Genomic DNA, 13,872 nt, shown 5'->3' with positions numbered 1-13,872 from the left:
GATGAACTGTGTGGTAGCCTGTTGATGCTGCATGGGCAGCTATACCTGCACACGACATCCAAGCTCTGTTTCACTCAATGCCCAGGCGTATCAAGGCCGTTACTACCGCCAGAGGTGGTTGTAGTGAGTACTGATTTCTCAGGATCTATGCACCCAACTTGCTTGAAAATGTAATCACATGTCACTTCTAGTATAATATATTTGTCCAATCAATACCCGTTTACCATCCGCATTTATTTTTCGTGTAGCAGTTTTATTGGCCAGTAGTGTATGTAAGTTCAAAAAATGGCTCTGAGCACTATGGGACTTGACTGCTGAGGTCACGAGTCACCTAGAACTTAGAAGTACTTAAACCAAACTAGCCTAAGGACATCACACACATCCATACGCGAGGCAGGATTCGAACCTTCATCCCGTATCGGTCGCGCGGTTCCAGACAGAAGCACCTAGAACAGCTCGGCCACTCCGGCCGGCTTTATTTAAATATTTGTTTGGTGTTTGTTCCGGAACTTGACATGTTTGAGCCATGTGATGAGACTTTGGAACGTTTTTCGAGAGGAAATGCCCGTGTCCTCCCTGTTGTGGCTTGGGGATCAATGTGAATCTACTACCTCTCGCTGGCGTGTGGTTGCTGTTTTGTTTCGTTCCGCCAGGAAGTCGTCCTATATTAGCTTTTGTTGTTGTTATGCTGATCATGTCCCCAGATCTTAAATGAAGCTCCTGCGTTTTCGTACCCTGATTAATAAAATCTGATTAAGGCAACTGCTAGCGATAAGCGGGAAATCCGGTTTCGAGTCCCGCACAGTTTTTCGTATGTCGCCAGTGAATTGCAGAACGGACATCACACTGAATAGCTTCCGTTAGCTTAAACTGTTGCTGTAAGGTACAAGTATTTTATAAAAAAGAAGTCATATACAGTTCTGACTATTAGTTCCTTATGTCAAAGTACTGAGTTCAGGTATCATTATCACTATCACCTGCACGATTTTTACTTTATAATTTTTGGGAATGTAGTGAAAATAATGAGATTTATTATGAACCAATGAAATTAATTTCTATTAGAAAATCAGAAGATAGCATGTGGCAAACACGTAAACGCTTATTACTTTTTCCCTATTTTTGTGAAAGTGAACCTAGGAAACCAATGCAATAATTTTTGGACTAGCCTTTGGCGTTGGGTAGTTAAGCTGCAACAACACTCTCCAAATCGGAAGTCGAACTGGGCCTTCTGCGCCCATCGTTAAATACCGTACACATCGATGCACACAGAGGGCGTCACACGGCAGTCGGTCTCCAGCATGGGATCACGTCGGATCGCTCATCAAGGAAATGGTGAACGTAACAGGAACCATATTATGTTTCTATCACAAGGCATTAAAATAGTCCGACTCATCTACCAAAAGCTGTGTATGCCGCTACAGAATGTGGTGAAAGCAGGCCATTCGTCCTGCTTTGGAATGATGTCATACAAATGGTTCTCTTATCCGCAGTTATAAGCGGCCGCATGGCTTCACTCAGCAGTTATTCTTCCGATTGCCAGCAATTCCAGTTCCAGGTATCAGCAAGCTACCACAAGTCGCCGACGTCATCCCCGAGTGTCGCAAAATTTTTGCAGTAATTGGGTGTGCTGCCACCAGCAGTAATCGGGATTGAACTACAATTATACTAGCTAGTCTTTGTTAACTGAATTAGATACAGTCTAGATTTCAGAACTTTGAATTCATCCCAATTTTCTGCAGGTGAATATTTGTGTTCATATTGACCATAGTGGTATTCCGCCGCCCACTGAAGCTGCATAATATCCTCATCGATCCCTACACAACTCCTGCTTCCAACCTCTTGCCATATTGTTCACATTACTGTAACAGACCTATGTGCAAGACTTGTCTCATACTGGCCCCCCCACCATCTACTCCAGTCTGGTCACAAGCACCATTTATCCCGCCAAAGGCAGGGGTACCTTTGAAACTAGTCATGTGATCTGGAAGCTAGGCCTCAGGTACGGTGCTGCATTCTACGTGAGCATGATAACCAACGAACCGTCTGTCCACATGCATCGCCTCTGGAGAACTGTGGCCAAGAAGCAGCTTGACGACCCCATTGCTGAGCACCCTGCCCAACGCGACGATCTTCATTTCAATGACTGCTTCACGGCCTGTGTGATCTGGATCATTCCCCCCAACACCCGCTTTCCTGAATTGCACAGACAGCAACTCTCCATGCATTATATCCTACGTTCCCGTATCCCTCCTGGCATCAATCTTCGTTGGTCACTGTTGTTATCCATCTAGCTCTTTTCCTGTCCCCATTCCAGCACTACACAGTCCTCTATTCCTACAATGCACTGTCTTTTTACCTCTCTCCTTTTCCCTAACCCCTCCCCCCTTGTATGCTGAAACAAGCAGCACTTTACCGCCCCCCCCCCCTCCTTTATTGTGCCACCACCTCCCTGCCCCAGCCTTCTCCTTACACCCAACACCCAGCTGCCACGCTCATCATGGGCTGTTGCTCGCAGTGCGGCTTCAGCTGCCAGAGACCGTGGTGATGTGTGCGAAATTTGCATTTGTGTGAGTGTGTGTCTGTATGTTGGCCGAAATCTCACTTCCTGACAGTGTTTTTTGTTGTGTCTATCAGCTACTCAGTATCTACCCTATATGACGAGTTGCAACTATGTTTTTCATAATACTGTTAATGATTGTAATTTGTTGTTCATCATGTTTCCCACGTTCTTTTTTATTTAGTAATATACTGCCTTGTGATCAGACAGTTACAGGCTCTAACCACGCCACCTCAATACAGCAACTGATGTCTGTGGCAGGGGGTTGCTTCCTGTCACGTTATGTTGGGCGCCAGAACTATTTGGAGAAAACGTCAGGCCACTTTCTACCCCTGTTTGATTCCCACTCTGGTAAATAGTTTTCATGGCCATACATTTCATAATTTTAATCGATTGGACCAGAATGGAACAGTTTTGCTAACTTACCTTATAGCAGAGTTCAAGATTGCGGATAAGGTTGATATCTGCACGCACGATGTGTCCAGCATTCACGTTGGCCAAGTCAAAGATGATGACATCTCCAAGAGAGTAGTCTTCGGCCAACAAAACTTCCAGTGCACCGGTCACTATCTTACCATACTGGGGCCAAATTATATTGGTCGAGTCTTCGTCCACTGCGGTCCAGACGTGCACGCGATATGCATCCTTTGTGAGTCGTGGCATGATCATCATTTTACTGTAGGAGACATTATACTCTTGTCAATACATGCTTATGCGACAGAGGATAATACAGGGAGAGTCACCTAACATTACCGCTGGATATATTTCGTAAACCACATCAAATTGTGACGAACCGAATCCACAGACCGAACGTGAGGAGAGGGGCTAGTGTAATTGTTTAATACAAACCATACAAAAATGCACGGAAGTATGTTTGTTAACACAAACCTACGTTTTTTTTAATTGGAACCACGTTAGTTTTGTCAGCACATCTGAACATATAAACAAATACGTAATCAGTGCCGTTTGTTGCATTGTAAAATATTAATTACATCCGGAGATATTGTAACCTAAAGTTGACGCTTGAAACCTTCGACGATCACTTGCGTGTTGTAACAAACACGGGCCACGGTCGGCGAGCAGCATCTGCAGGGACATGTTTACGGTGACGACCGTGTTTGGGAGTGTGGCTGTAGTGCACTGTTGTGGTTTGGTCTAGCTGTCGCAGTGTCCGCATGTAACGCTTGCTGCTATTCTTATTCTGCATTCGTCTCCGCACGCAGACCAACTGTAGTACACCGTGTTACCAGACGTCTGTGATAGTGTAGTGTTGTAGGAACTGTGACCATGGTGTATTCGAACTCTGAAAAGGCGGAGATGATACTCATCTATGGTGAGTGTCGACGAAATGCAGCTGAAGCCTGCAGGGTGTATGCGGAACGGTACCCGGACAGAGAGCATCCAACGTGCCGCACATTGCAAAACATCTACCGCCCACTGAATACAACAGGTATGGTCGTAGCACGCGAAGGGGTCCGCAACAGGCCCGTCACAGGAGAAGCGGGTGCAGTTGGTGTGTTGGCTGCTGTTGCCATGAACCCACACATGAGTACAAGGGATATTGCGAGAGCCGGTGGACTGAGTTAAAGTAGTGTCATGTGCATACTGCATCGTCACCGCTTTCACCCGTTTCATGTGTCGCTACATCAGCAATTACATGGTGACGACGTTAATCATCGAGTGCAATTCTGTCAATGGGCGTTAACAGAGAATGCGTTGCAGTTCTACCTGTTTACCGACGAAGTGGGTTTCACAAACCACGGGGCAGTGAATCTACGGAACATGCATTACTGGTCCGTGGACAATCCTCGCTGGCTCAGACAGGTAGAGCGACAGCGACCGTGGACTGTAAATGTATGGTGCTGAATCATTGGCGACCACCTCATTGGTCCTCACTTCATTGCAGGAGCCCAAACAGCTGCAACATACATCGCGATTCTACAGAATGATCTGCCAACGTTGCACGAAAATGTCCCACTGGAAATGCGTCGACGTATGTGGTATCAGCATGATTGTGCACCTGCACATTCTGCAATTAACACTAGGCTGACCTTGGACAAGATGTTCGACGGGCGTTTCATAGGACGTGGAGGACGCATAAATTGGCCAGCACGTTCTCCTGATCTTACACCTCTGGACTTCTTTCTGTGGGGTACGTTAAAGGAGAATGTGTACCGTGATGTGCCTACAACCCCAGAGGACATGAAACAACGTATTGTGGCAGCCTGCGGCGACATTACACCAGATATACTGCGGCGTGTACGACATTCATTACGCCAGAGATTACAATTGTGTGCAGCAAATGATGGCCACCACATTGAAGATTTATTGGCCTGACATGTCGGGACACTCTGTTCCATTCCGTAATTGGAAAAAGAAACCACGTGTGCACGTGTACCTCACCCCTCATGGTAATGTACACGTGCGTCAGTGAAAAAGGCCAATAAAAAGGTGTTAACAAGTGGACGTAATGTGCTGTTCCAGTCTCTTCTGTACCTAAGGTCCATCACCGTTCCCTTTGGATCCCTACGTAATTCGGTGCTCTCTGATACACACGATCGAACAGCGGAGGAGTGGTACTGAAGCGTCAACTTTAGGCTACAATATCTCCGGATGTATTTAACATTTTACAATGCAACAAACGGCACTGATTACGTATTTGTTTATATGTTCAGATGTGCTAACAAAACTAACGACGTTCCATTTAAAAAAACGTAGGTTTGTGTTACAAAACATACTTCCGTGCATTTTTGTATGGTTTGTATTAACCAATTACACTAGCCCCTCTCCTCACGTTCGGTCTGTGGAATCGGTTCGTCAGTATTTGATGTGGTTTACGGAATATATCCAGCGGAAATGTTAGGTGACTCACCCTGTATATGCGGTCGGTCAACATGAAGTTACAATTTACGAAATACAAGAACAAACAATAATATATGCATCCAGAATGAATCCTTCAACTTAATGCGGTGTGTGCACTCTTCGAAAAATCCTGGTAGGTTAAATCTTTGACTCGGATCGTGATATAAACTCCGAACTTTGATGGCGGCTCTCTCCTAAGGTATCTAGGTACCAATAACGACCCGCCCTCACAACTTCTCCTTCGTCTGTACGCGAATCTAGGAATTACTTCTGGAGTAGCAGTCCTGAAAAGTACGCAGGAGATCTTCTGTGAATCAACTACTGTAAAATACCCGTGAGTAGAAGTTAATGTTGTACCATGTAACAATTTAACCAGCCCTGGAATAGAAGTTAACTAAATTTTCTGATTTCACTATGAAATGATGGCATACACTTTATGTGGGTTGCACTCGGCAGTGGTTTTCTGAAATTGCAAATATTACTCCGCAGCAGTAGGGTTCATTCCAAATGTGAATAACTGTTCCATGGAATTTACATTCTAGTGTCATTAAAAGGATCTTCAAATTCGAGAGAACCTTGCCAGTACTGTATTTAATAGTCCACGTGTTACAATATTTTTCTACTACATGGCCATAATTAGTAACTTAAATCAAAGTATGCAGAACTATCATCGAATACCACTTGCAGGTTAAAAAATTTTGCAATAGACGTCGGAAACTAATACAAATTTCCATTTTCGAGGCATGGAAAGTTCTTGACACTTTACAGAATCTCAGTTAATTTGCAAATATCATGTATTTCATTGTAAAATGAGTCTCAACGTCCAAGATGGTGCACGTCTGTCGACCTATGGCTTAGCCGTTCACACGTTATGTAATCAATTTTAATAAATGTTAAGAGTCATCCATTGTAAAACTCATTAACTGAGGAATTTACACTACCTTCGAAGTAACATTCACATGTTATAGAACATTTACATATATAGAACTCTTAACACTTACAAAAGCTGGGCAAAACACAACCTAAAGTCTCAGAACAACAAAAAACATTATAAAATGAACGAAACTCCCTACGGCACGGTCCTTCGCGTGTTTCCAAAATCTATCACTAAAATGAAACACTGACCAAGAAACGTCATGTGTTTCTCCTAGACATACTATCCTCCAGGTACAAAACTTTATCTCATGCGTCCACTCCAATGTAACGTGGAAAAACTACAAAAATGTTGTTGCAGGGAAAGGAGACACCAAGCAGAACTAATTGGAAAAATCATAAGCAATTGTAATTCCTCCACTAAAGAAGCTTATCAGTCAGTCCTCTGGCCAATTTCTGGGTACCATTCGTTCGTTTGGGACCATCGCCACTTCGAAACAATATAAGAGACAGAGGTTTAGTAGTGGTGAAAGGTGGTCGTAAGTTTAAAGAAAATTGAAAACGTTTTAGAAGACTATCAATTTGGTTTTAGGAGACACCAGAGAAGCGGTACTGACATTGTAGTTCCTAAGGGAAGGAAGACTAAATGAAATCACGTTCATCGGATTTGTCGACCTAGAAAAAGGGTTACACAACGTAAAATGGAGCAAGATGTTTGAAATTCAGAGGAAAGTAGGTGTAATCGAAAGGGAGAAAGTGGTGATATACAGGATGTAAAAGAAACTAGGGGGAAAAATAAGACTGGATAAAAAAGGGTGTAAGACAGGTACGTAGTCTTTCACTCTATACATGGAAGAAGTATTGGAAAAACAAGAGGTTTCAAAAGTGAGGTCAGAATTAAGGTTGAAAGGATGTCAGTCATAAGATTCGCTGTTGACACTGCTGTCGTCAGTAAAAGAGAAGAAGAATTACTGGATCTGTTGACTGGAATGTACGCTCTATTATTATCATGCAACATAACATAAGGCATAACGTTAATCATATAGAGGACAACATGGGCTACTGCAGTGTTTGAAGTAAGTGAAGATCTACCATGAAAGATGTGAAGAAGCTGACGGTGTAGGACATCTTTGAATTCTATGAAAAAGTTGAGAATGTGCAGAGTCAAACAGCACAGTATTGACACGAGGTTTTTTTTTTTTTTAGACATTTTGAAGACGTTCGATGAAAACTATGATAAATGCGAACTGCATCACTTTGAAGCTTGTTTTTAGAGTTCCAAGAAACTGACTTAGAATCCACTGGATTAGATTTTTTGCCACTCTTTCGTCTCACTAGATTACCAGGTATTTTGCAGGGCATATTACATTCGATTTTTTGAGTCACAGGTTAGTTGATGATATATGGAAGGGAAACTGGAACTTCGAAAGAGAGATCGTATTGTGCTCTTCCAACCACGTGGCTTAAAGCTACAATAACGTTAACAACAGGAAAGTTTGTTTGTCTGGTTAAGTGCCTAACCGGTACTCCTTTTCACGTAGGAAACAAAACAGGGACGTAGGGAAGAAAACAGGGGTGTCTAGTTCTCTTCAAACATTATATTATCTTGTGCTGCGCGAGTACGAACACAGTGCAAAAACTTGCACTTGGAGACAGCAGTATCCACATAGTACTGTTAGCGTCTCAATACACTTAACGTGGAGTTTACAGTGCGGCGTTTTCCTGATACTGGTCTAATGCCAACGTGTTTATTCAGTACTCTAGCAGACGATAACAATTCGATGGTAACGCCGAGTATTGTACACGAAAGTACGGTGAGAAAACTAAGAGTGATGAAACATCTTTTGGAAAAATAACGGACACTTGAGGTACCAAACATTTAAAAATATAACCTCTAATCGGAACACGATTATAAAAAAATGTTTACACAGAACGACATTTTTAACGTAACACATTCTATAAATTGTGAGTATAATGCAACACATGCAACTGAGACTGAAACTGAGGGAGATATTTTAGTGTACATTAGAGTTGACTAATGAGTGATCCCTCCTTTTAAGTTTGATAGCAAGAATGGATTATCTGTTTTTCACCACACACCACACATTTGGTTTACACAGAAAAATGTAGCTGAGGATGCAGTGGGCATATACGTCTTTTGGGTCTGCGAGTTGATTCTGACAGATCCATAGTTGCCAGACAGTTTTACACAATAATGACGAGGTAGACACTGAAATGAGAGCGGGCTGTGTCACTTTGCGAGTTGTGTCACTTTGCGAGTTGTCTCCAATGTTGAAGAATAAATATACAAAAAACGGAGGTGCTGGACATGTTGTTAAGATATTTAGTGCCGGCAGAACTGTTGAAAATCTAGAGCACGGGAACAAAGTCTTCTGCGTTGAAATAATGACACGACTGCACTTTTATGAAAGTGCATTTCAGTCAACGAGTTTTTAAACAGGTATGCCATTGCAAGCAGCCCAACGAAACAGTCGAACGCTGTGGTATCGAAACTCTCATTAAAACAACTGTCGAATTATAAGGCAGAACGACTGACAAAACACGTAACTGATTCTTCTAGGTCATAATAAATTTGCATAACCAGTTGCACTGCTATGAGTAGTATTTTTTTTATTTTAACTACAGGCCTATTTAAGTTATACAGCCATCATCATATCTGAAATATTACATTTTACAAATTTTGGTAAATTTGTTAAAGAACATATGAGTTAAGAATAATAAGATTTTACCTGCGTTTTCAAGTCGTGACTTCCATGCAACGTCGTTTCTGTTGTTACGTATTTGTTACTGATTATACTTTACGTTAGTGTAACAGTAATAATCATTTTAGTAGTTCGGTCTGACTTTTCTTTTATTGGTGGTCATAAATAAATCTCAGTCTGTAGCTGACATTTTGTAAGAGATTTCAACAACAGACTGCACTCTAGTTCTGAGCACTACTAAACGAAAAGTTAGAACAAACTACAAAAAAATTATCGTTGTTACGTTAACCCAGAATATAGTCAGCAACAAATAAATAGCCACACTAACAACAACTGCAGGGAACTCAGGACTTCAAACGTATGTAAAATCATATTATTCATAATTCTCATGTAAAACAAGAAATGCACAAAAATTTATAAAATGTTCAATTACAGCTTACCTGATGATTCCTGTGTAGCTGAAATAGGGCCACAATTCAAATAAAAAGTAATAGTCACAACAGCGTAACTGGTTACACAAATTCATTATGTCCTTGAAAGACATTCATTACGCAGCAGTCCCAGAGGATTCAAAAATGATTTTTCATTTGATCGTAAATGCAGATACTTAAATTCTGTTTTAGTAACACAAAAGACTCCGCTGTTTTCCCGAAAAATCTAGTATTATCATTTCACGAAGAAGTAACAAGGTAACGTACGCCTATACTTGGAGTCCAAACATTGGAACCAGAGCTCTGCAGAGTTATACATCCATTACAGTAGAGCATGAAAAGCTACTGGAAAAATAACAACTCAGTATGAATTTAAAAAGCTTAAGACAGGTTGGAACTCACAAGTGCTCCATTGCAAACTGGAAGTCGCTTTCTTCTGCATCTCTGTTCATAAGTAACTCGGGAAATTTGTGTTTGAGGGAGAAGTATGCGTCTAATCCCAGTTTCACCTTTTCCATGCTGCACTTGCAGTTGATGTACATTCGCTCAATGACGGAGTCATCTGGAACACAGATTTCAAGTGGTGATTATGAAGATAAATTTTTATAAGGATATTAAGGACACACAAACAGAAAGGGTTCTCATATTGATAGCAGTTTTGTTGTATAAAATCTGGTATGATAGAGTTGTTACAAGATAAACTTTTTAAGTTTTTTACTATATATGGTCCTTTAAAACGGTCGTATGATCCCACAATCATATTATACTGCACATACGCATCTGCGTTCACATTACTGCTAAATGTAGTATGCATAATATTAAAGAGTGTAGTAGCATATCGAAGCATTACTAATCACTGAACACGATAACCAAGATAACCACCTGGAAAAGGTAAATAAAATTAAAAACAAGATGGAGGGCTGATCATAGTAATTCAGCTAAGATGTAGGCATTGAAGTTGTAATAAGGAGGTAGATTTAACACGAAAATTTGTAATGATTACTTCCTCCTTAAGTTGCAATCACAATTTAGTATACAAAAATATAAGTATTTCTTTCCCAGTGATCAACAAAAAAAACATGATCATCAGAAACGAGATATAGCTGAGTTATTTGTGACTTGTTATATGGGTAATAAATGAAGTGAGTTTCAGACACAACAATCATAAGACAATGCTGTCCTAAATATGCTTATGAAACAGATAATTAATATTTAGATGTACAAGGCATTACCTCTAAGTAGTTACACCATTCATGAATAATGTGTGTGCATTTCCTAGGTGTAACATATGGCCTCTAGTGTGACAAATGTACAGACCTACGGCGTCGGGTAAGTGTGGCTGCATCCTGAGCCATTCTCGGAGTGACGTCACAGACGTCTTGATGTCCTCCTCGTTGGTGCCCAACTGCTCTCTGACATACGCCACCTCCTCAGCCGTGATCACCAAGTATTTGCCGTTGTGTGTCATTGCTCTGAAGCATAAAGTAGACACAGTCGCTTATAGTAATGCATGAAGGAGTTTTTGACACACAACCACTGACTGCTTAAAAGAAATCGAATGGATCTACATTACTGTATTATTATCTACACTCCTGGAAATGGAAAAAAGAACACATTGACACCGGTGTGTCAGACCCACCATACTTGCTCCGGACACTGCGAGAGGGCTGTACAAGCAATGATCACACGCACGGCACAGCGGACACACCAGGAACCGCGGTGTTGGCCGTCGAATGGCGCTAGCTGCGCAGCATTTGTGCACCGCCGCCGTCAGTGTCAGCCAGTTTGCCGTGGCATACGGAGCTCCATCGCAGTCTTTAACACTGGTAGCATGCCGCGACAGCGTGGACGTGAACCGTATGTGCAGTTGACGGACTTTGAGCGAGGGCGTATAGTGGGCATGCGGGAGGCCGGGTGGACGTACCGCAGAATTGCTCAACACGTGGGGCGTGAGGTCTCCACAGTACATCGATGTTGTCGCCAGTGGTCGGCGGAAGGTGCACGTGCCCGTCGACCTGGGACCGGACCGCAGCGACGCACGGATGCACGCCAAGACCGTAGGATCCTACGCAGTGCCGTAGGGGACCGCACCGCCACTTTCCAGCAAATTAGGGACACTGTTGCTCCTGGGGTATCGGCGAGGACCATTCGCAACCGTCTCCATGAAGCTGGGCTACGGTCCCGCACACCGTTAGGCCGTCTTCCGCTCACGCCCCAACATTGTGCAGCCCGCCTCCAGTGGTGTCGCGACAGGCGTGAATGGAGGGACGAATGGAGACGTGTCGTCTTCAGCGATGAGAGTCGCTTCTGCCTTGGTGCCAATGATGGTCGTATGCGTGTTTGGCGCCGTGCAGGTGAGCGCCACAATCAGGACTGCATACGACCGAGGCACACAGGGCCAACACCCGGCATTATGGTGTGGGGAGCGATCTCCTACACTGGCCGTACACCACTGGTGATCGTCGAGGGGACACTGAATAGTGCACGGTACATCCAAACCGTCATCGAACCCATCGTTCTACCATTCCTAGACCGGCAAGGGAACTTGCTGTTCCAACAGGACAATGCACGTCCGCATGTATCCCGTGCCACCCAACGTGCTCTAGAAGGTGTAAGTCAACTACCCTGGCCAGCAAGATCTCCGGATCTGTCCCCCATTGAGCATGTTTGAGACTGGATGAAGCGTCGTCTCACGCGGTCTGCACGTCCAGCACGAACGCTGGTCCAACTGAGGCGCCAGGTGGAAATTGCATGGCAAGCCGTTCCACAGGACTACATCCAGCATCTCTACGATCGTCTCCATGGGAGAATAGCAGCCTGCATTGCTACGAAAGTTGGATATACACTGTACGAGTGCCGACATTGTGCATGCTCTGTTGCCTGTGTCTATGTGCCTGTGGTTCTGTCAGTGTGATCATGTGATGTATCTGACCCCAGGAATGTGTCAATAAAGTTTCCCCTTCCTGGGACAATGAATTCACGGTGTTCTTATTTCAATTTCCAGGAGTGTATATATCACATTGCGGAGTATGTGTCTTCAGACGAAGGCGCTGCATTCCTAGTGAACTTTACAAATGAACATGGCTGTAGTTCCGGTAGACCTTTTCTTGGACAAAGATTGCATTCAGGAAACGTAACAGGTTGAAAATAACCAACCACTCGTACCTCTCAGTCAGAGACGATATACAATGTTCTGGACGGGACGAGAGCAGCAGTCAGTTTCTGCATATTGTCCTGAAGATGGAAATTAAAAGAAATCTAGCCTGAGAGTATTAGGTAATATCCACAGCAACAGAAAATAGTGTAACGGGAGTAACTTGGTTGGCTAATTTCGGGGGAAGAGACCAAACAGCGACGTCATCGGTCCCATCGGATTAGAGAATGACGGGGAAGGAAGTCGGCAGTGCTCTTTTAAAGGAACCATCAAGTAATTTGCAAGAAGCGAATTAGGAAAATCACGGAAAACCTAAATCCGGATGGCCGAAAGCGAGCTTCAACTGTCGTCCTACAGAATACGAGTCCAGTGAGCTAACCACTCCGCTTCCTCCCTCGGTACGGGAGTAGGGTTCCTCATGAATAGGAAGGTAGGACTGAGATGTTGCCCTGAATGGTTAGTGATAGGACTTTCCCTGTCAGAATCCACATGAAACTAAAGCCAATAATGGATAGAAAAATGAAGAGAATTATGCAAAAGAATCAATGAGAATAGAGGCAGGCTACTGAACTACTGAGGAGTGATGAGATAATTTCTCTAAGAGTGTAACATAGCGATAATGAATACCACAGCAGGCTGTTCAGCTGAAGAGGAATTTACACATCTCAAAAATGCAGTCACAGTAACCGAACATCCAAATGTAAGTAAACGGAACGTAACCGCGCCTTGGGTAACAACAGATGTATTTTAGGTGATCGACCAAGGGAGGAGGTACATAAATCTCAGATTATGACAGAAATACAGCAATCAAAGTCTCTAAGGCGTAAGATAAGTAAAAAGTGCAGAAAAGTGAAAACGAAATGGTTACAGGAAAAATGCGAATAAATCAAGAGAGAAATAGTCGTCTTAAGGACAGATTCAGCGTACAGAAAAGGCAAACAACCTTAAGGGAAATTGAAAGCAAGTGCCTCAACATTGAGAGTGCAACGGGAATCTCATTGTTAAGCACAGGGAAGAGAGCGGGTAGGCTGAATGGGTGCATTGAAGGCCTCTACGAGGGCGGAGCTGTATGGAGTCACGGTAGAAGAAGAAATGGGAAACATCATGGAAGACAGGGGAGTCAATATCAAAGTTAAACAGAACTTTCGATGAAGAGTCTGGAGACATACCATCAGATATTGGGAGTAAACAGAAAAAAAGAAGAGCTGAACAAATGACATTAACGTTAAACTTAACACCAGAAGTTACGGGACCAAGAAGCACACAAAGCCA

The 13,872-nt window shown here is 43.1% G+C and overlaps 1 protein-coding gene across 2 annotated transcripts in view; it reads right to left on the bottom strand.

Annotated features, from left to right (window-relative positions):
* LOC124612312 (clavesin-1-like) overlaps positions 1–13,872 on the bottom strand; it is a 51,598-nt gene that overhangs the window by 24,440 nt on the left and 13,286 nt on the right. For both annotated transcript variants that reach the window (XM_047140435.1, XM_047140436.1), the window contains exons 2-4: positions 10,764–10,918; positions 9,849–10,008; positions 2,984–3,233 (exon numbers count right to left, since the gene is read on the bottom strand). In XM_047140435.1, the coding sequence (XP_046996391.1) occupies positions 2,984–3,233; positions 9,849–10,008; positions 10,764–10,914 (561 nt within the window). In that variant the 5' untranslated portion in view covers positions 10,915–10,918. The remainder of the gene's footprint in view (positions 1–2,983; positions 3,234–9,848; positions 10,009–10,763; positions 10,919–13,872) is intronic.

This window comes from Schistocerca americana, chromosome 4 (genome assembly GCF_021461395.2).
Source record: "Schistocerca americana isolate TAMUIC-IGC-003095 chromosome 4, iqSchAmer2.1, whole genome shotgun sequence".
Lineage (NCBI taxonomy): Eukaryota > Metazoa > Arthropoda > Insecta > Orthoptera > Acrididae > Schistocerca > Schistocerca americana.
This window is presented reverse-complemented; position numbering and strand designations above follow the sequence as displayed.